General features: G+C 39.5%; 1 protein-coding gene across 3 annotated transcripts in view; it reads right to left on the reverse strand.

Annotated features, from left to right (window-relative positions):
• Positions 1-8,623, reverse strand: part of LOC129728112 (protein cappuccino) — a 39,229-nt gene extending 30,606 nt beyond the window's left edge. The window contains exon 1 of one of the 3 annotated variants that reach the window (XM_055686508.1): positions 7,781-8,623. In XM_055686508.1, the coding sequence (XP_055542483.1) occupies positions 7,781-8,186 (406 nt within the window). In that variant the 5' untranslated portion in view covers positions 8,187-8,623. The remainder of the gene's footprint in view (positions 1-7,780) is intronic. The other 2 variants (XM_055686507.1, XM_055686509.1) reach the window with 2 other exon arrangements.
• Between the last annotated feature and the right edge of the window lie 7,375 nt (positions 8,624-15,998).

A 15,998-nucleotide genomic window follows, 5' to 3' on the forward strand; every position in this document is an offset into this window, starting at 1 on the left:
CGCACTTTTAGATACTTCTAATAATGCTATATTCTTCGACACCACCATGAAACAAGACATTTCTGGTATCCCGTATCAATTGCGACCCCAAGAGATCCCTATGATTTTTTCCAATAAGTTTTAACATGTTAGTTGTGAAAAAAGGTTTTTCACTGACGAATCTAATCTAGATGAGTCCACTGGCTTCGGTGTATTCCACGAAAATTTTACCGCCTCCTACAAACTCGATGCTCCTGCTTCCGTGTACACCGCAGAACTTGCTGCTATTCAGTACTCCCTTGGGATCATCGAAACCCTACCCATAAACCACTACTTCATCTTCACAGACAGTCTCAGTGCCATTGAGGCTCTGCGATCGATGAAGACTGTGAAGCACACCCCGTATTTCCTGGGGATAATACGATGGTTTTTAAGTGCTTTAACAAATAAATATTACCGGGTTACCTCGATTCCGGGCAATGAAAAGGCTGACTCTTGAGCTGAGGTGGGTGCTATTGATGGCGATATTTATTAAAGACCTATTGCTTATGATGAATTTTATAGTATTTTGCGTCAGAGAACACTCAATAGTTGGCAATTATCATGGAATTCAGATGAACTGGGACGGTGGCTACATTCCATTTCTCCTAAGGTATCGACGAAAGCATGGTTCAAGGGGTTGGATGTAGATCGAGACATTCGCGTGATGTCAAGACTTATGTCCAATCACTACACGTTAAACACGCACCTCTTTCGTATAGGGCTTGTAGAAAGTAATCACTGCGTTTGTGGCGATGGCTACCATGACATCGAGCATGTTGTTTGGTCGTGTACCGAATTCTTTGGTGCTAGGTCCAAGCTAACAGATTCCCTTCGGGCCCGAGGAAGACAACCGAACGTTCCTGTTAGAGATATTCTGGGAAGCGGTGATTTCCAGTATATGTCAGAACTATACTTGTTTTTAAAAAATGCCGACATTAACGTTTGAAAAAAATATCTTTTGTATATTCACCAGAATACCCAACCCACTATGTACTGATTGACGAGCATACTGGAGATACAGAAAGCTTACACAAATCGGAAACAACGCGGCACTCATAGCGAGGCTCTGCTACGATACAAACTTCTAATTCAAGCAGTGCAATATATCGAAAAATCAAGTAAATTATAAGATATTAGATATAAGCGAATAGTTATTAATTATTAGAGATAAGTCAGTTTTATTTTTCATGTTAGTCAGTTCTTTAAAAACAAATGCAACTCTCAACCTTAAAATTCCCAACCAGAAAATGGCAATGCCATACTAACCCCAGTAAATCGGGCGTAACGATCACTCCTTCTAACAAAATTCGCTTCTTTTCAAATTTAAAAGCCAATACATTGTGAACACTGCTCCGTTAAGCTACCGCATATGAGCTAGAAAATAAATAACTTTAAAACTATGCTTAAGTTGTTGTTCTTAATATGTTTAAGTGTCATTTTTAAATAATCCGTTTCGGAAAGGTAGTCATGATTTCAAAAAATAAAATTATATCATAAAATGAAATCTCAATTAAAACCAAATTATTGTGCACGGCTTAATCAAAACAAGATATAGCAAATGAAAAAAAAAACTCATATAACAACTTATTTAAGCTTCTAGAGCAACAGGCTTTACCGCAATGGTTCAGGAAGTGCAGTGTCTGTGTTGAGTTTACTCCATTTTATTGAATAGTAATTTTTCTATTGGAACAGCTAAATAATTTAACGATGTAGACAGATAATCGTCCGTATTGTACGTATTATGTTAAAGTTGTTTCGATTAGATATCATCTCTTTATTTTTCATAATCTAAGTAACGTCGAGAAAATTTCCTCGTGAAAAAGAATTTTCAGAGTACATCTCTCCCTAATTAAATCTGTGCTCTTTTTTTTTAACTTCAAAAGCACAAGGAAGAGAAAAACAGATTTTTAGGGTAATTATTGCAATTTTTCAAGCAGAAAAAACTATAGAAGAAATGAACTCCCACTAGTTGGAAGCTCAAAACAAATGGTTATACATTTCTCATCAATAATTTAATGGGTGACAACTGAAGTTCTGGGAGTTTTTTGATGTTTTTTTTTTTTAACAAAAATCCGCTCCTAGAGAAATAAGAGTACATAGGTATATGTAAGTACTCTCTCTCTTCTTCATGCCAGCTTTGTTTAGTTCATGCATGCTTTTTTTTGTTCAGAATGGCATCGAAACTAGAAGAATTGCGCAAGTGCAATGTTCAGTTTGTTCTGAGCTGCATAAAAATCTCGGCAAAAAGATCTCGAAAACGATTTCAAAAGTGAAAATCTTCCGGTTTCGAATGTGTATAATATCCTGTAAATCTCAACAATAATTCGCATGGAAAGTAGTGGAAGACCAGCTTTTGTATAAACTTATACAGGCAAACTTCGATATAAGGTACATTTTGAATTTTAATTAGTACTTTATATCGAATTGAACCTTATATCGAATCATGAAACTTTTCCAACAATAGGGCTTCAAACACTTTATTTGTTGCATTCTGTCTACGTATAGTTTATTTTGGAAATAGAATCCAACTATAAGTGTGAACCAACTTGTTTTAAGTACAATTCAAATCACATAGTTTTTTTACTTTTTAGGAGACTTTTAGCCGCATCCAAAAAATAGGTAGTCTAGAGCATTAAAAGGTGAAAAAATTTCAAGCCGTTATGTTATTTTTACTAGTTTTTATTTATCATTTTACAAACAAATTTTTATCGAAACTGCTTTTTTTTCTTCTTGTTATTTTTTAAATTTTGGTCCAATGTATAAGAAACATGAATATCTGCTTACGGATTGAGATCTTTTTCAATTATTTCTCCGTTCTTCAGGATTTCGAAACTTGCATTTTCCTCGTTGAATTTTAAAATGACCGTTTGAACTATCTTTTCATTACACATAAAAGTGGCCTAGAAATGCACTTTGCATAGTGGTTTAAAACGTGAAAAACGTGATCGTCAACCTTTTGAGCGTAAAAATGCCATTTAAATGCTATAGTGTATTCGACAAATTTTTTTATATCTTAAGGAGAAACTTCTGATGCAAATAGATTTTTGATTAATCTGTCTAAAAGTGAGATGAAAATTTTATTTATTTTATTACTTATCAAATCAAACTGAAATCTTTAGCAAAGTTGTAGGTAATCTTATGTAGAAAAACTTTGCTGAAGACACCTTGGTTCTATCTCATGAAAATAGACCACATACAGGTAGTTTTATACACGCACATTCTCAGAATGTTTAAAAAAAGAAACAACTTTTTGGGGTGTAATTTCAGGGGCCTACTATGTTCTAGACCTTTTTTTATATTTGATAAATACATTATTCTGCCGAACATACTTTAAGTATATTTTCAACTTTTTCCTAGGTTTCGTGACGTTTTTGATAAAATGCTCTTTTTTAAATCAAAACTTGTTTCAGCTGAGAGGGTGTTAAAGTGCGGTTTATGTAAAAAAAACTAGGTTTGAAAATTTTTTTGAGCATTGTATTTAGAATTTCAAACAGATTGTTCAGGGGTCAAACTATGAATTAATTTTTTTTATCAGCTACCCCGTTCCTATCCACACTATATCATGTTTTCTCGGCAAAATTAAATTTTTGCACGTTTTTTCAAACTTCCGCTAAGTGTGGAGTATTTAATGGACACTCCCTAAAAATCAATAGTAAGCAGAGATGTTGACAAGATAACCAATATGTTGTTTATAGAAGTTTCCATACCAATTTCGGAGTTATTTGTAGCATAATATAAATATGTACCTTATAACGAGTGACGCTATATCGAAGGTACTTTATGACGAGAGTACCTTATATCGAAGTTTGTCTGTAGTTATAAAAATACTACAATAACAACATGTTTACCAATAATAGTTTCGTCTTAAGTGTTTGTATAGTAAATTTTAAAATCTGGCAATTCCGCTTCAAATTAGTATAATTTGTTTTAGCATTGGCCAAAATCTGCAAAAGTATCGATACTCTAGGATCGAAATTTTTTTCAGGTCGCATCGATACCAGGTCGATATCAGACGCGGAGCATCGATTTCAGATGTATCGATATTCTACCTGCTACTTAAAACAGGTCTATGAAAAGCGGCAATTTTTTTATATTCATTACGGTCAGTCAGAGATGGCAGATGTTTTTGAAGAAAGTTTGCAACTGCTCGAAAAACTGACAAAATCTGCTTTTTTTTCCTGTAGGAGCCTATGACCACTGCTACCATTAGTTAGATATATTGTGGTATACTCCGCGTTAATTTTTATGCACTGTCAGTTCGTTCCATCACTATGGGTATCAGAGATAGTCGCTCCCAGACTTTGCATTTCACCCCAAGAAGGTATGACTTCTTTGATGAAGTTCCTTACCTTCAGTAGTTCAGCAGACCATATCTCGTTAGGCGTGAGGATACCTTTTCCAAGAATACGCAGTCTTTGCTGAATTAATGCGCTGCATTGGCACAGTAAGTGTTCCGAGGTTTCTACTTCAGAATTACAGAAACGACATAAGTCATCTGTCAGTTTACCTAATTTTTGAAGGTGATACTTACTTGGACAGTGCCCAGTAAGTAGGCCAGTTAACGTACTCAGATCAGCTTTATTCATACTGAGTAGGTTCCGTGTGATTCTTTTACATGGTGTAATGAATAGTTTAGATTGCCTTGCTTTGGAGTAAGACTTCCAGTTGGCATCAATCATCATTGATTGCCAGCCTGTTAGCTCAGATTTCAAACAGGATGAAGATACCCCACAGAATGGCTCCGGCCCGACGAAAGCAGTTGAAGAATCAATTCTCGCTAAGAGATCGGCTTTTTCATTTCCTTCTATACCACAGTGACCAGGCACCCAGTATAGATTGACAACGTTTGTTACAGTTAGTTGTCGTAGGGATTGAAAACAATCCCATACCAACTTCAACTGACATGTGTATGCTTTTAAAGCATTGAGAGCTGCTTGACTATCTGAGAAGCAAAAACACAGACAAAATCTGCTTGAAATTTGAAAAAAAATCTGGCCGTGATTTGACAAAAAATGCGTTTGCGTAGGCAAAGGCTGCAGAAATCTGCAAAGATTTTGAAAAAGTCTGCGCAAGTATAAAGAAACTCTGACAAAAACACAGAAATTATGGAAAAACTGCAATTATTTGCGAATCGAAAATCTGAGTTTTGCAGACAAATCTGCACATTTGGTATCCCTGCGGTCAATAGACCTAATGGGAATTATATGTCATATACAAATCAGTGCAATAGCATAAGCGCGTCTGCGGCCTGATTTGAAATTTCGGGCAGCACAAAAGCTCTGGCGTTTTATGGCCTTGCAGTGTTAAGGAGATGACTTATTGAAGAAAGAAGATACAGTTTAACAATGTTAAGAAATTTTCAAAAAGGGAACAAGAAACATTCTGCAGTGCTTCAAAACGGTACAAGACATCGACCTAATTTAAGTAAGGCTTCCGTTTTATATTTAGAGTTATCCGTTTTACAAACAAATCACAATTTCTGGTGAAAATGTTGCATTTTTGTCTTTAAACTGATCACTCTCTTTTGAATAAGCAAAAAGATTTTAGAACGGTTTTCTTAATAATCTTTTCAACTCAATTTAGTCATATTTTACGCGTTTTCATAAAAATTTGAGACGAAACCCCCGCATAAAAAGACTGCTGTATAATTATTGGAATACTAAGCCATTCACCACAAAATGCTTGTCAGGTGAGTGACGCGGCGATTCCGGTTTTGCTCTGCATAGACAGTATTGTCAATTGCGAAACAATTTTTCTCGCAAGAGGCATGAAAATCATATTAGAAGTGCGCGGGTATATGCAATCTGTTGGTGACTTTTACAAAAAGAGTTAAATTTCAGCGCAGCTTGTTTAAGATATTCAGGCAATTGGTCGTATCCGTAAATTCTCCGATTTTATAGTTTCCCTCCAGTATGGAAAAAATATCGGGGCGAAAGTATCGATCCAGCTTAATATCAGCGTCAGTTGCATCGATAAAAAATTCCGATATTCAGGCCCCGCCGTATCGATACCGAAGGTATCGATACGGTATCGGCCAATGCTTTTTTGTTTTACTAAATGGTCATGACATTACATCTGTTAAAGCTTGTTCGAATTGTAAGATAGTAATAATTGCTAAAAGTTGAATTTTTGCTTGTAGAGCTTACTAATCCTTTCATAAGGTCTCTACTAAAATAAAAAAGGCACAATTTTTATCTGTTTGTAACTTTTTTGTCCGTGGGTAAAATTGATGAAAAGCTGGTTATAACTAGTTTGGAGTGTATTATTTACATGTGCAAAGTTCCATAACAATCGGTTCAGTGGTTATTAAAATGTCATCGAAACTCTCAGATCGAAACAAAAAGAAAAACGCAACATAATTTTACGCGCCGCCATGGAAAATTCGACTGCGACCATGAGATGGATCGAAAAGCAACCGGACGACCGAGCGGTGCCCTGGAAGTGGAAGAGAATCGAAGACAGCTGACTATGTGAGGGCCCGGAATGTTGTATTATTTCAAGCGTAATCCGAACTTTTCGATTCGCGACGCGGCTCTGATGGCAAAGTGCCCTCTGGTTCGTTCAGCAAATCATGAAACGAGCTGGACTTCATATATTCAAAGTCCGGAAGATACCGAACCGGTGTGATCAATGAAGTTGATCGAGAGTGATTAACGAAACCGATGTGTGTGGTTATGGATGACGAAAACTACATCAAGACAGACACAAAGCATATACCGGTGCTGAAGTTCCACGTTTCCAAATCACGATGTTCCGAAAAACATAGGGAAGAAAAAAGTGGACATATTCGCAAAAAAATATTCACTCTGGCAGGCCATATGCCAATGCGGTAAACTGAGTAAACTGTACATCACAACGGGTACCATCAACAGCGAAAATCACCGCACCGATTGCCTCTAGAAGCATCTGTTGTCCTACCCGCGGTCCTACAGAGGCGAGATATTATTTTGGCCGGACCTGGCATCATGCCATTACGGGCGATCGATGCTGGATTGGTATAGAGACAATAATGTTGTTTTTGTACCAAAAACCGCCAACTCCTCAGATTCACCAGCGATTCGTCCGGTGGAGCGTTCTGGGCCAAAATGAAAGCCAAAGTTCGAAAATCGTCCAAGGTGTTTAAGAACGAGTTGGAGTTGAAGAAAGAAAGGATGAAAATGACCAAAAAGGTCGGCTCCACCATTGTACAAAATGTAATGGGGGGTTTTAAGAAAAAGGTTCAGGCTTCCAGCGATGGAAAGGAACTTTAATAGAGTAATTATGCCGAAAAGTAATCCATACATATTAGTTCATTCCCTGAAAGTTTCAAGAAAACCCGACCTAAAATAAATTTTTGGCGAACACTTTTGTCTGGTGCGTTTTTTTAGAGTACGAGCTTTGATTTAAATTTTTGAAAGACATTCGTTGCAAAAAAACGGCTTTAATAAAATGTTCACTCACAATTATGCATGTTTGCAAGGTGAATAAAATGAATATATGATTAAACCGTACCCATTCCGTTATCAAGCATCGGTTTTTTTAATGCTTTAGTATAACCTATACGTCTTATTTTAGAACTGCCACGTTCACCTACATGCCCAACAATACAAAAATTGAAAAAATAGCCCCGCAGTCTGTAACATTTCGTTCCACTCTTATGATCGTGCTCACTTCACCCGACCGGTGACGCTCGAATCGAACAACAATGGCACAATCTAACGGCCGAGGGTACTGTTCGCTAAGATAAAGCTCCCATGAAAAACTTGATTGTGTGTCTTACCCGCTACAGTTTTGGCGCATTTCACGAAACACTCGCTGCCGGAGACGAACTCGAATTCGCGCTTCAACGCTGCACTTTCTGCCAGCAGCGAATCAGCTGATTGCGACAACTGCTGCTGGTGGTGCTGCTGTTGGTGACCTTGACCGGGGCGGTTGGAGGATGCTGCTGATGTTCCACCACCACCACCCCCAGCTTCGATCAATATATGAGAAAATCCGTCTTCGTCATCAGAGCGGCTGTTGCAGTCGATGGCCATGGTAGCGGTGCCGTCACCGGTGTCCACCAGCAGCTGTTTCTTCTTGCCAAACTTCATAAAACTACGCCCTTTGACCAAGTTGTGCTTCGGTAGCTTCTGGAGGCTACCATCCTTGTTACTTTCACTGCTCGCTGTCTGTGCGTTTCCCATGATGCTGGACCTAAACTGGATGGCCTAAATCAATGCGGGAAGCACCGATAGTGTCTTGTGGACGTTTTCTCGAGTGCTATTTTTAACGCCCGTGCATGGAACCCCTTATGCATTCGGTTGTGTTATTGTACTTTGATTTCTCGGCACATTATGTGATGCTTCACACTTCGCTGGAGCACAAATTTGTTGGTTGGGGATTTACACCACTGTTTGTGGTTAGTTTTATCGTCACGACATGTGATTCACTTGTACGATAGCAAGACGCAATGAGCTGCATTAGCGAGTGATACAATTTGCACAATCTATTCAACTTTAATCAATACTTCACTGGCACGCGAAAGGCAAACTCGTAGCATCAACAATGCTACCTTGAAGTTCTGGCGTTTTGTCTTCACTTTCCACTGCTGACAGCAACGCATGCGTATTTTTCACGTTATTGTTTACACGTATTCCGGAGCGTGCGATTTTCCAGCAACTTCACTTGACACCCGCTGGTGGCGAACCGTTCGCTTCGGCGGTTACTTTATTTTTAACCACTGAACTCTCGGTCGACGTGACTGCAGCAGCTCTGCTGGAGTCTCGCTTACGCATTTTCTTTTTCTTTTTGAGTTGGCTCACATCGTTTTGTTTTTTTTTGCCTAAAATCGTGAAGTAATAGGTAAATTAGGTTCAATCTCTTGGCATTACCAGGCTCTGGGTTTTACTATAAATTTGATTTTTTCCGTAACAATGATTTGCAATCCTCTTTCGGTAACGATTTTGCGTTTGAAGAAATAATTTCGGATTCTTGTTAAATGAAATTATTTGATGCATATCTTAAGGCGAAACTAAAGTAATCAGCTTTCAAGCATATAAATGCGGCCACCTTTTGAGATGAAAAATCTTCCCAACGGAATGCTTTTTCGGGGGAATGAACTGAAAATTTTACGAGTTATAACCGTTTTCATGGGCCAAAACTTAACATAACCGGATGCAGTCTCTTACTTTTGCAATTCCCTTCAAACAATCATAATTTGCGTAAATTCCTTCCAGCTGACTCAGATACTAAGATAACAAGCCAGTCGTCATATGTTCGAATCACGACTCGGAAGAGGCCTTCGTGAGGTTGTAGGTTTTCTATTTCGAGGATTTCAAATTTCGCGAAATTTTGCGCTATGAAGTACTATGAATCTCGAAATTATGTGACTTTTTTGTTACCAAACTTATATGATTGTCACTAAGCCATTAAATACTCTAGAAATGTTTATTGTCTTTGCAGAACGTTTTGATTTTTTTATTTCCTTAACCTTATTTGGGGTTGGTCGTGGTGCGATAATTACTGGTAAAAGAATAATTCTCAATCGCACTTTCGAAATTGCAAACAACTGCACCATAACCGTGCGGTGAAGTGCAAATATGATTTAAGACCAGAAAGACTCAGAGTTTCATAGAACTTTGCCAGGAGAAGAATAAATAGATATGTAAATAGGGTCATTTAGATGAAATGTTCAAAAATTCTTCTTTTACCGATCATTTAAATTATATTATTCTTACCAAAATTTTGAAATAAAAAAAAATATAACTAAGCGCCATAAAAATAGTTTTTGAAATAGCATATTCGAGGGCTCAAGCGTTGTCTGTGATTGTATCATGTCCAGCTGAAATTAGACAAACTTATGCTTGGGAGCAGTAATTATATCAGGAATATCAACAACAGCTTGTTCAACCTCATGATCAGAGCGTAGTTCGGTGCAAAAACAGAAGCGAAGAATTTACCAAACTGTTTTTTTATTTTCGCTTATTTTCCGTCGGTCTAGTTCCGCCACTGTTGTTGTGCCAATCACCGACGCCCAGGGAGGCGACTCCACCCAGGACCCTAACTCACGACCCGTTAATTAACGGACCGGCGCCAACGGCTTTACTTCCTCATGCGATGGAAGGCGTGATCCAAGACATTTTTCACCTCAGAAAATCTCCTGGTGTCGGCCAGGATTGAATCTAGACCAGTTGGGTTGGTTGTGAGTGGATCACGCCACCTCACAACCATCGACACCTATGTCGGCGGTGGGATTCGAACCCAGGCGTCGAGCGTGGTTGGCGGAGACGTTACCAACCACGCTAGGCTCCCGCTCTTACCAAACTGTTCACATGCATCAGCATCAGAATTCGATTTTTCGTCGTCGAGAGATGTTGTCGGTGGAATGGCAGAACTTTTTCTCTTTGAATACACAAACTTCCAGAAGGTCTTAGTATTACGCTTTAAATTTGACACATGCGATTTGTACAAGCTCCTGTTCAATTTCCGATAAGCATAGCCAGAAGAACGAAAAGCATTTTTAGATTCTGGTGAGCGGTATCGTCGGAGTCGTCGCTGATTGGTATTACGCACTCGTTTCAGCCTTCGTAGCTCAGCTGTACTCCATGCAGGTGAGAGAGGGGGTACCAGCCATTCCTAAATGTGAGTGCCAAAACTTTCAGCCATATCGTCCCCGTCATTCGAAGTCAGTATTGTTATTCAATCGAATGAAAGATGATTCGTTAACATGACGTCCCGGGAAGGACGCTCTATTCCGTAGCCACAAGGTTGCAAAGTCCGCGGGACAAGCGGGTGGTAGTGGGTTCGAAACAACATGGATTTATTCTCAAGCTTTCCACCACATACCACCACATGGGCTTCGAATGGTTAATTGACAACCTAGAAGAAGCGTCAAACTTAGCTCCGGCCCTCACAAGCTTCTATCTTTTGTGTGAACGAAAACAATTTCTATCTCACACCTCCTCCAGTCATATGATTGCAATGGACTGCCAACTGAAACATGGACACAACTAGTTGGTGTTTCCTGGGCAATGTTGTTATCCGACAATAGCTAAGTGAGAAGGTGCGACGTGATTTTTGACGCTATTTCGGTGGTAGAGGAAGGCCCAACGAGCCGCCCCGGAAAACAATATGGTATGAACAACGTAAGAGGTAATACGAATCGGAATAATCTGCATGGATCTAGGCAACGGAATAAGGACTACGAAAAGAAACTTGGCACATGAAACTGTAAATCGCTCTGCTTTCTAGGATGCCGCGGGATAATCTTACGATGAGCCACATCCACGCAACTTCGAAGTCGCAGCACTTTGTTGGGCAGGACAGAAGGTATGGAAAAGTTGTCACCAGGCGGCTACTTTCCACCAGAGTTGTGGCTTCACTAGCAACAAACCGGCTTCATATTACAGGGCAAGATACACCAACGTGTGATGGGGTGTCAGTCGATCAACGCAAGGATGTGGAGGCTAAGAATAAACGGCCGGTTCTTCTACTACAGCACCATCAATGTGCACTGCTTGCATGAAGAGAGACCCAATGACGAGAAGGAAGCGTTCGCCGCGCAGCTTGAGCAGGTCTACGATAGCTGCCCACGAAGGGACGTGAAAGTCGTCATTGGGGACATGAATTCTCAGGTAGGACGGGAGGCAATGTACAGACCGGTATCGGGCCAGATAGCTTGCATGCCGTTTCAAAAGATAACGGCCGTGGAATTCGCATCCTCCCGTGGTTGAGTAGTTGAAAGTACCTTTTCCCCCGTAAAGATATTCACAAAACCACCTGGAGTCCACTTGACCAACATCCAGAGAATCAAATCGACCACGTTCTAATCGATGGCAGGTACTTCATCGACAACATCAATGTTTGCACCTACCGTAGAACGAATATAGATTCGAACCTAGTAGCTGTGTACAGGCGCTCAAAACTCTCGAGGGTGTATAAAACCCGCCGAAATCTAACGCTGCGACCAAATATTGAGCAACTGCGGGACGCCGGGATTGCACAAGGATACGTGCAGCTGCTACAGGCAGCGGTTTGCACGGAAAAGCAGCTTAAAGCATTCGAACATGCCCAACCCACCGTGGTCTCCCGATTTTTACCGTTTGAACGATGGGTGGTTCTCCTAGCAGCTGATGCGACTCGTAGTTCATCCGCCTCCGCCATGAGTTATCTTCAATGTGCACTCCACTACGCACCACCATGGTACGAAGCACCTTCCGTTTGAAAACTCCTAGGTTGCACCAAGTTGGTCCTCCAAAAGTATGGTCTAGGTTTAGTGGCTGTAGAACTTCGTGTGGTGGCGGATTTCATTCGAGTGGAGTGTCCTCCGGAGTCCAAAGTAGGCACGATTTCCTGCCATAAGGCGTCGACGAATTTATCTGCTGGTGTCGTTGTCCCCAGTGACCAGTGAGCCCAGGTTTACGTACTCGTCTACCACCTCGATTTCATTTTTCTATATGAATCCGTGGTGGGAGGTGCATACTGTCTTTTCTGGAAGCTTCCGTACAGGCTACGGCCGCAAGTCAATAATTCGAGGAGTTTGGACGACAACCTCCTTTCGAACGAGTGTGAGGTGATAGAAAGGTGGAAGTTGCACTTGATGAGCATCTGAACGGCGATGCAGCAGAGTCCAAGGATGGTATAGTAATTGATCCTGGAGTCAACAAGACAACAGGATTCCAGCCCCTGATCTACTGGAGGTGCATGTGGAGGTTGGTTGGCTGAAAAACAATAAAGCGACCAACTTCCCAGCAAGCTGTTGAAATATGGCGGAGGAATTCTGGCTAGAGCTGTGTACTGAGTCATTGACATGATTTGGAAGGAAGAACAGGTACGGGAGGAGTGGATGGAAGGTATTGTGTGTCTCATCTACAAAAGGGCAACAAGCTCGAGTGCTGCAATTACCGGGCAATCACTCTGCTGAACGCCATCTACAAGGTACTCTCCCAAAAACTCTGCCGTCAACTAGCACCATTTTGGCTTACCTTGGCTCACTGGTAACTGTTGACAAAGATACTAGCAGAGAAATTCATCGGCGCATTATGGCAGTAAATCTCGCCTACTTTGGTCTCCAGAGGACGCTCCTATTGAGTAGAATTCACCGTTGACCATTTACGGGACACCGATCAGACCGGTAGTCCTCTACGGCCATTCTTCCTGTTGACAAAATTAATGCTTCTTATAGTAAAACTGACCAGAGAAAAATTAACCATCTCCAGGGAATTGCAATTGGCTATTTTGGGACAGAGAGCGAGATTTCGATAAAACTGCTTTTTTTGGACATAATAAGTCCCTCTTAGGATAAATCTGGCCAGAGCAAAACGTTAGAAAAAGTCTTTCTCCAGGGAATTGTAATTTGGTTATATTGATAGGATGGAAAAAGGTATGGTATAGTAGAGGAGTAGTAAGCTTGAAATGAAAGGGTAAATCCTCACACAGAAGCACAGATATAAAAAAATGTGCGTGTCATTCACTTCAATGCAAATAATATGAAGAATACACTAGGGTAATCTCACAATAGCTAAATTAGATAAACTATATCTGGTCGCAGTGATGAGTACACACAGTGAAAAAAATTGCTCGGTAAATGTTTTGGTAAATAAAAAATATAAAAACGCTCAGTTTGACAAAAAATACAGCCTTCGCATATTCGACCTGACTGAAATTTCGACACAAAATATCCGGTAAAAATGTAAACAATCGAATTGCGGAGTGCAGTGTTGCTGAATCATGGTTTTTTTATCATTTCAATAATCATTGTTGTAACGTTCGTAATGCTCCAAGTAATCTCGCAGTTTATAAAATCGTGTGTATAGAACCAGTATGATCTTAATAAATTCGTAATAAATTCCTTCACACAACAAACAAGAGCACATAGAATGTGTAACGATCGACAATAAAAACAAAACAAAAAATCCTGGTGCCGCAATCTACATTGAAACACTTTAACGCTGAGAAAAGTCACATTTTTTCTGTTCGGTACTATCCGACCCGGCAACCTTTGTTCCGCTTACTTTTGCCTAATTCTATTAATTTTTGACATCGATGGCATGGGAATTCTAATGGTTGCCCATACTTCCAAAAATTGATCTTGCGATTAACAAATCGTTTGATATGATTGGTTTTGTAGAAATGAGAACATCCTCCCCCTTTAATTTGTCTTAATGTATCGTTGCTTGCAAAGCTTTGGTTTTTAGATGCTTTACGACCATCCTTGTCCCGTGAGTAAATTCTGGTTGGTTGAGGTTTCTAATTTTCGCCGGCAGAAATGCATGTGTACAAGGTTGTTAATCGATAACTTATCGTAAACGCCGATAACGATACTGTGTGCTATCGTTAACGACGATGACGCTAACGTCTTTAGACATTATCGTCATTGCCAATGACGATAGCTACTAGACGGTATCGAATCTATAACGTCTGAAAAACGAATTCGCAGTTTGTTTTCACTTTGGCTGCTGTCTTGGATAATAACACAAACAAAGCTGCATTTAGTCCAATAGCAACGGATCGGATCGTTGCTATTGCATTGCCAAACTTATGGATTCGTTGCTACTCGAGAGTTTTTCCTTCCTTGAGTTGTTATTTTCCAAAAGTAAATAGCAACGCTCGGTGCAGTTATTTTGTTCGTTATCAAGCTAGCTTTAGCAATCGAAATAAAGGCACTAGTACACTTGCTCTGATAAACGTTAGTGAGCTGATAACGTCAGGTAAATATCGTTATCATCGATAACGTTAATGTTTGAAGACGCAATCGTCATCGTCGATAACGATAGCAGACGTATTTGGTCATTTACGGTTGTTTTCCTGAAACCAGAAGATGCCACCTTGGATTTAAAAATGGCGTCTTGGATCAATTTTTGGCTTCTGTGCATCATCCCGATCATTTAAAGCTTTTTCTCGCAAAAAAATGGATGAGATATGTGTTATATACGCCCCTCTCTTCCAGATGAGGGAGCGGTGTCAAATGATCAAAAATCATTTCTTGTACTTTAAGATGTTAACATTCGAATTATTCCATTTGCTCTTCGAATTCTTGAGTTATGCAGAGCTTTTTACTAAATTGGTTGTCAATGTTTTTAAACTTTTTTAGTTCATTTTTCGATTTTTTTTTGTAAACCTACTGCAGCCCAAGATAAGGACAACAAAAATAGAATCATGCGGATCCGTCAATCCTTTCCTGATGTTTGCAATCACGAACGAACAAAGAATACATTTTTATATAGATAGATGATGAGTTGATACATTACACTGACTTCAGCTTTGTTGTAAGAATCTTTTTAAATGCATGAATAGCAAATTTACATGTGATTTGACGATGTACACTTAAAGAGTTATCCATATCTGACGTTGTTTTCCGAACACTTTGTTAGTCATATCAAGCAATTCGAATACTCTTGCATTTATTTTGACAGCAAAGCGAAGGTTAACAGCGTCACTATCGCCTGACGATTTTCAAATGAAAATGATTTTAGGCGGAGACGTTCGCAAAGTGTTCGCAAAAGACGTGATGCAATACCAATTTTAAATAACACACTGAACGAAAGAAAGGCGTAATTTATTTCATCAACTGAAAGAGTCATCAGTACCATTTGAAATGGTCAATTTTCACAAGGCGGAGTGGAAACTTGTAATCTAGTAACGTTTAATGAGAAGAATGTTAATAGTGGTTCGATGCAAGTAGTCAAAACACATGAAATGAAAATGAAACTGCGCGAGTTGAAATGTTCAGTTTCTTTTTAATGCTTCAAAAATGTGCAGCTCTTATTCAAAGTCGATGGTGCTTGGGGTTTGCTTTATAAGGCAAGTCGCGATGATACTTAGATTGTAGAGCTATACCAGTGATTTAAAATAAATTATTGCCATTGTCCATTGAATGACAGTTTACTCATGTACCAACTGTCATTTCATTCACGTTTGCACAGGAAATCACGCTATTTCAGCAGATACATGAAAATCAGAAAACCGTGCATCGATGATGAAGATTATTGAGATCTAAACGTCCGAAGATAAAATGG

The sequence above is a fragment of the Wyeomyia smithii genome, chromosome 3 (assembly GCF_029784165.1).
Source record: "Wyeomyia smithii strain HCP4-BCI-WySm-NY-G18 chromosome 3, ASM2978416v1, whole genome shotgun sequence".
Taxonomy (NCBI): Eukaryota; Metazoa; Arthropoda; class Insecta; order Diptera; family Culicidae; genus Wyeomyia; species Wyeomyia smithii.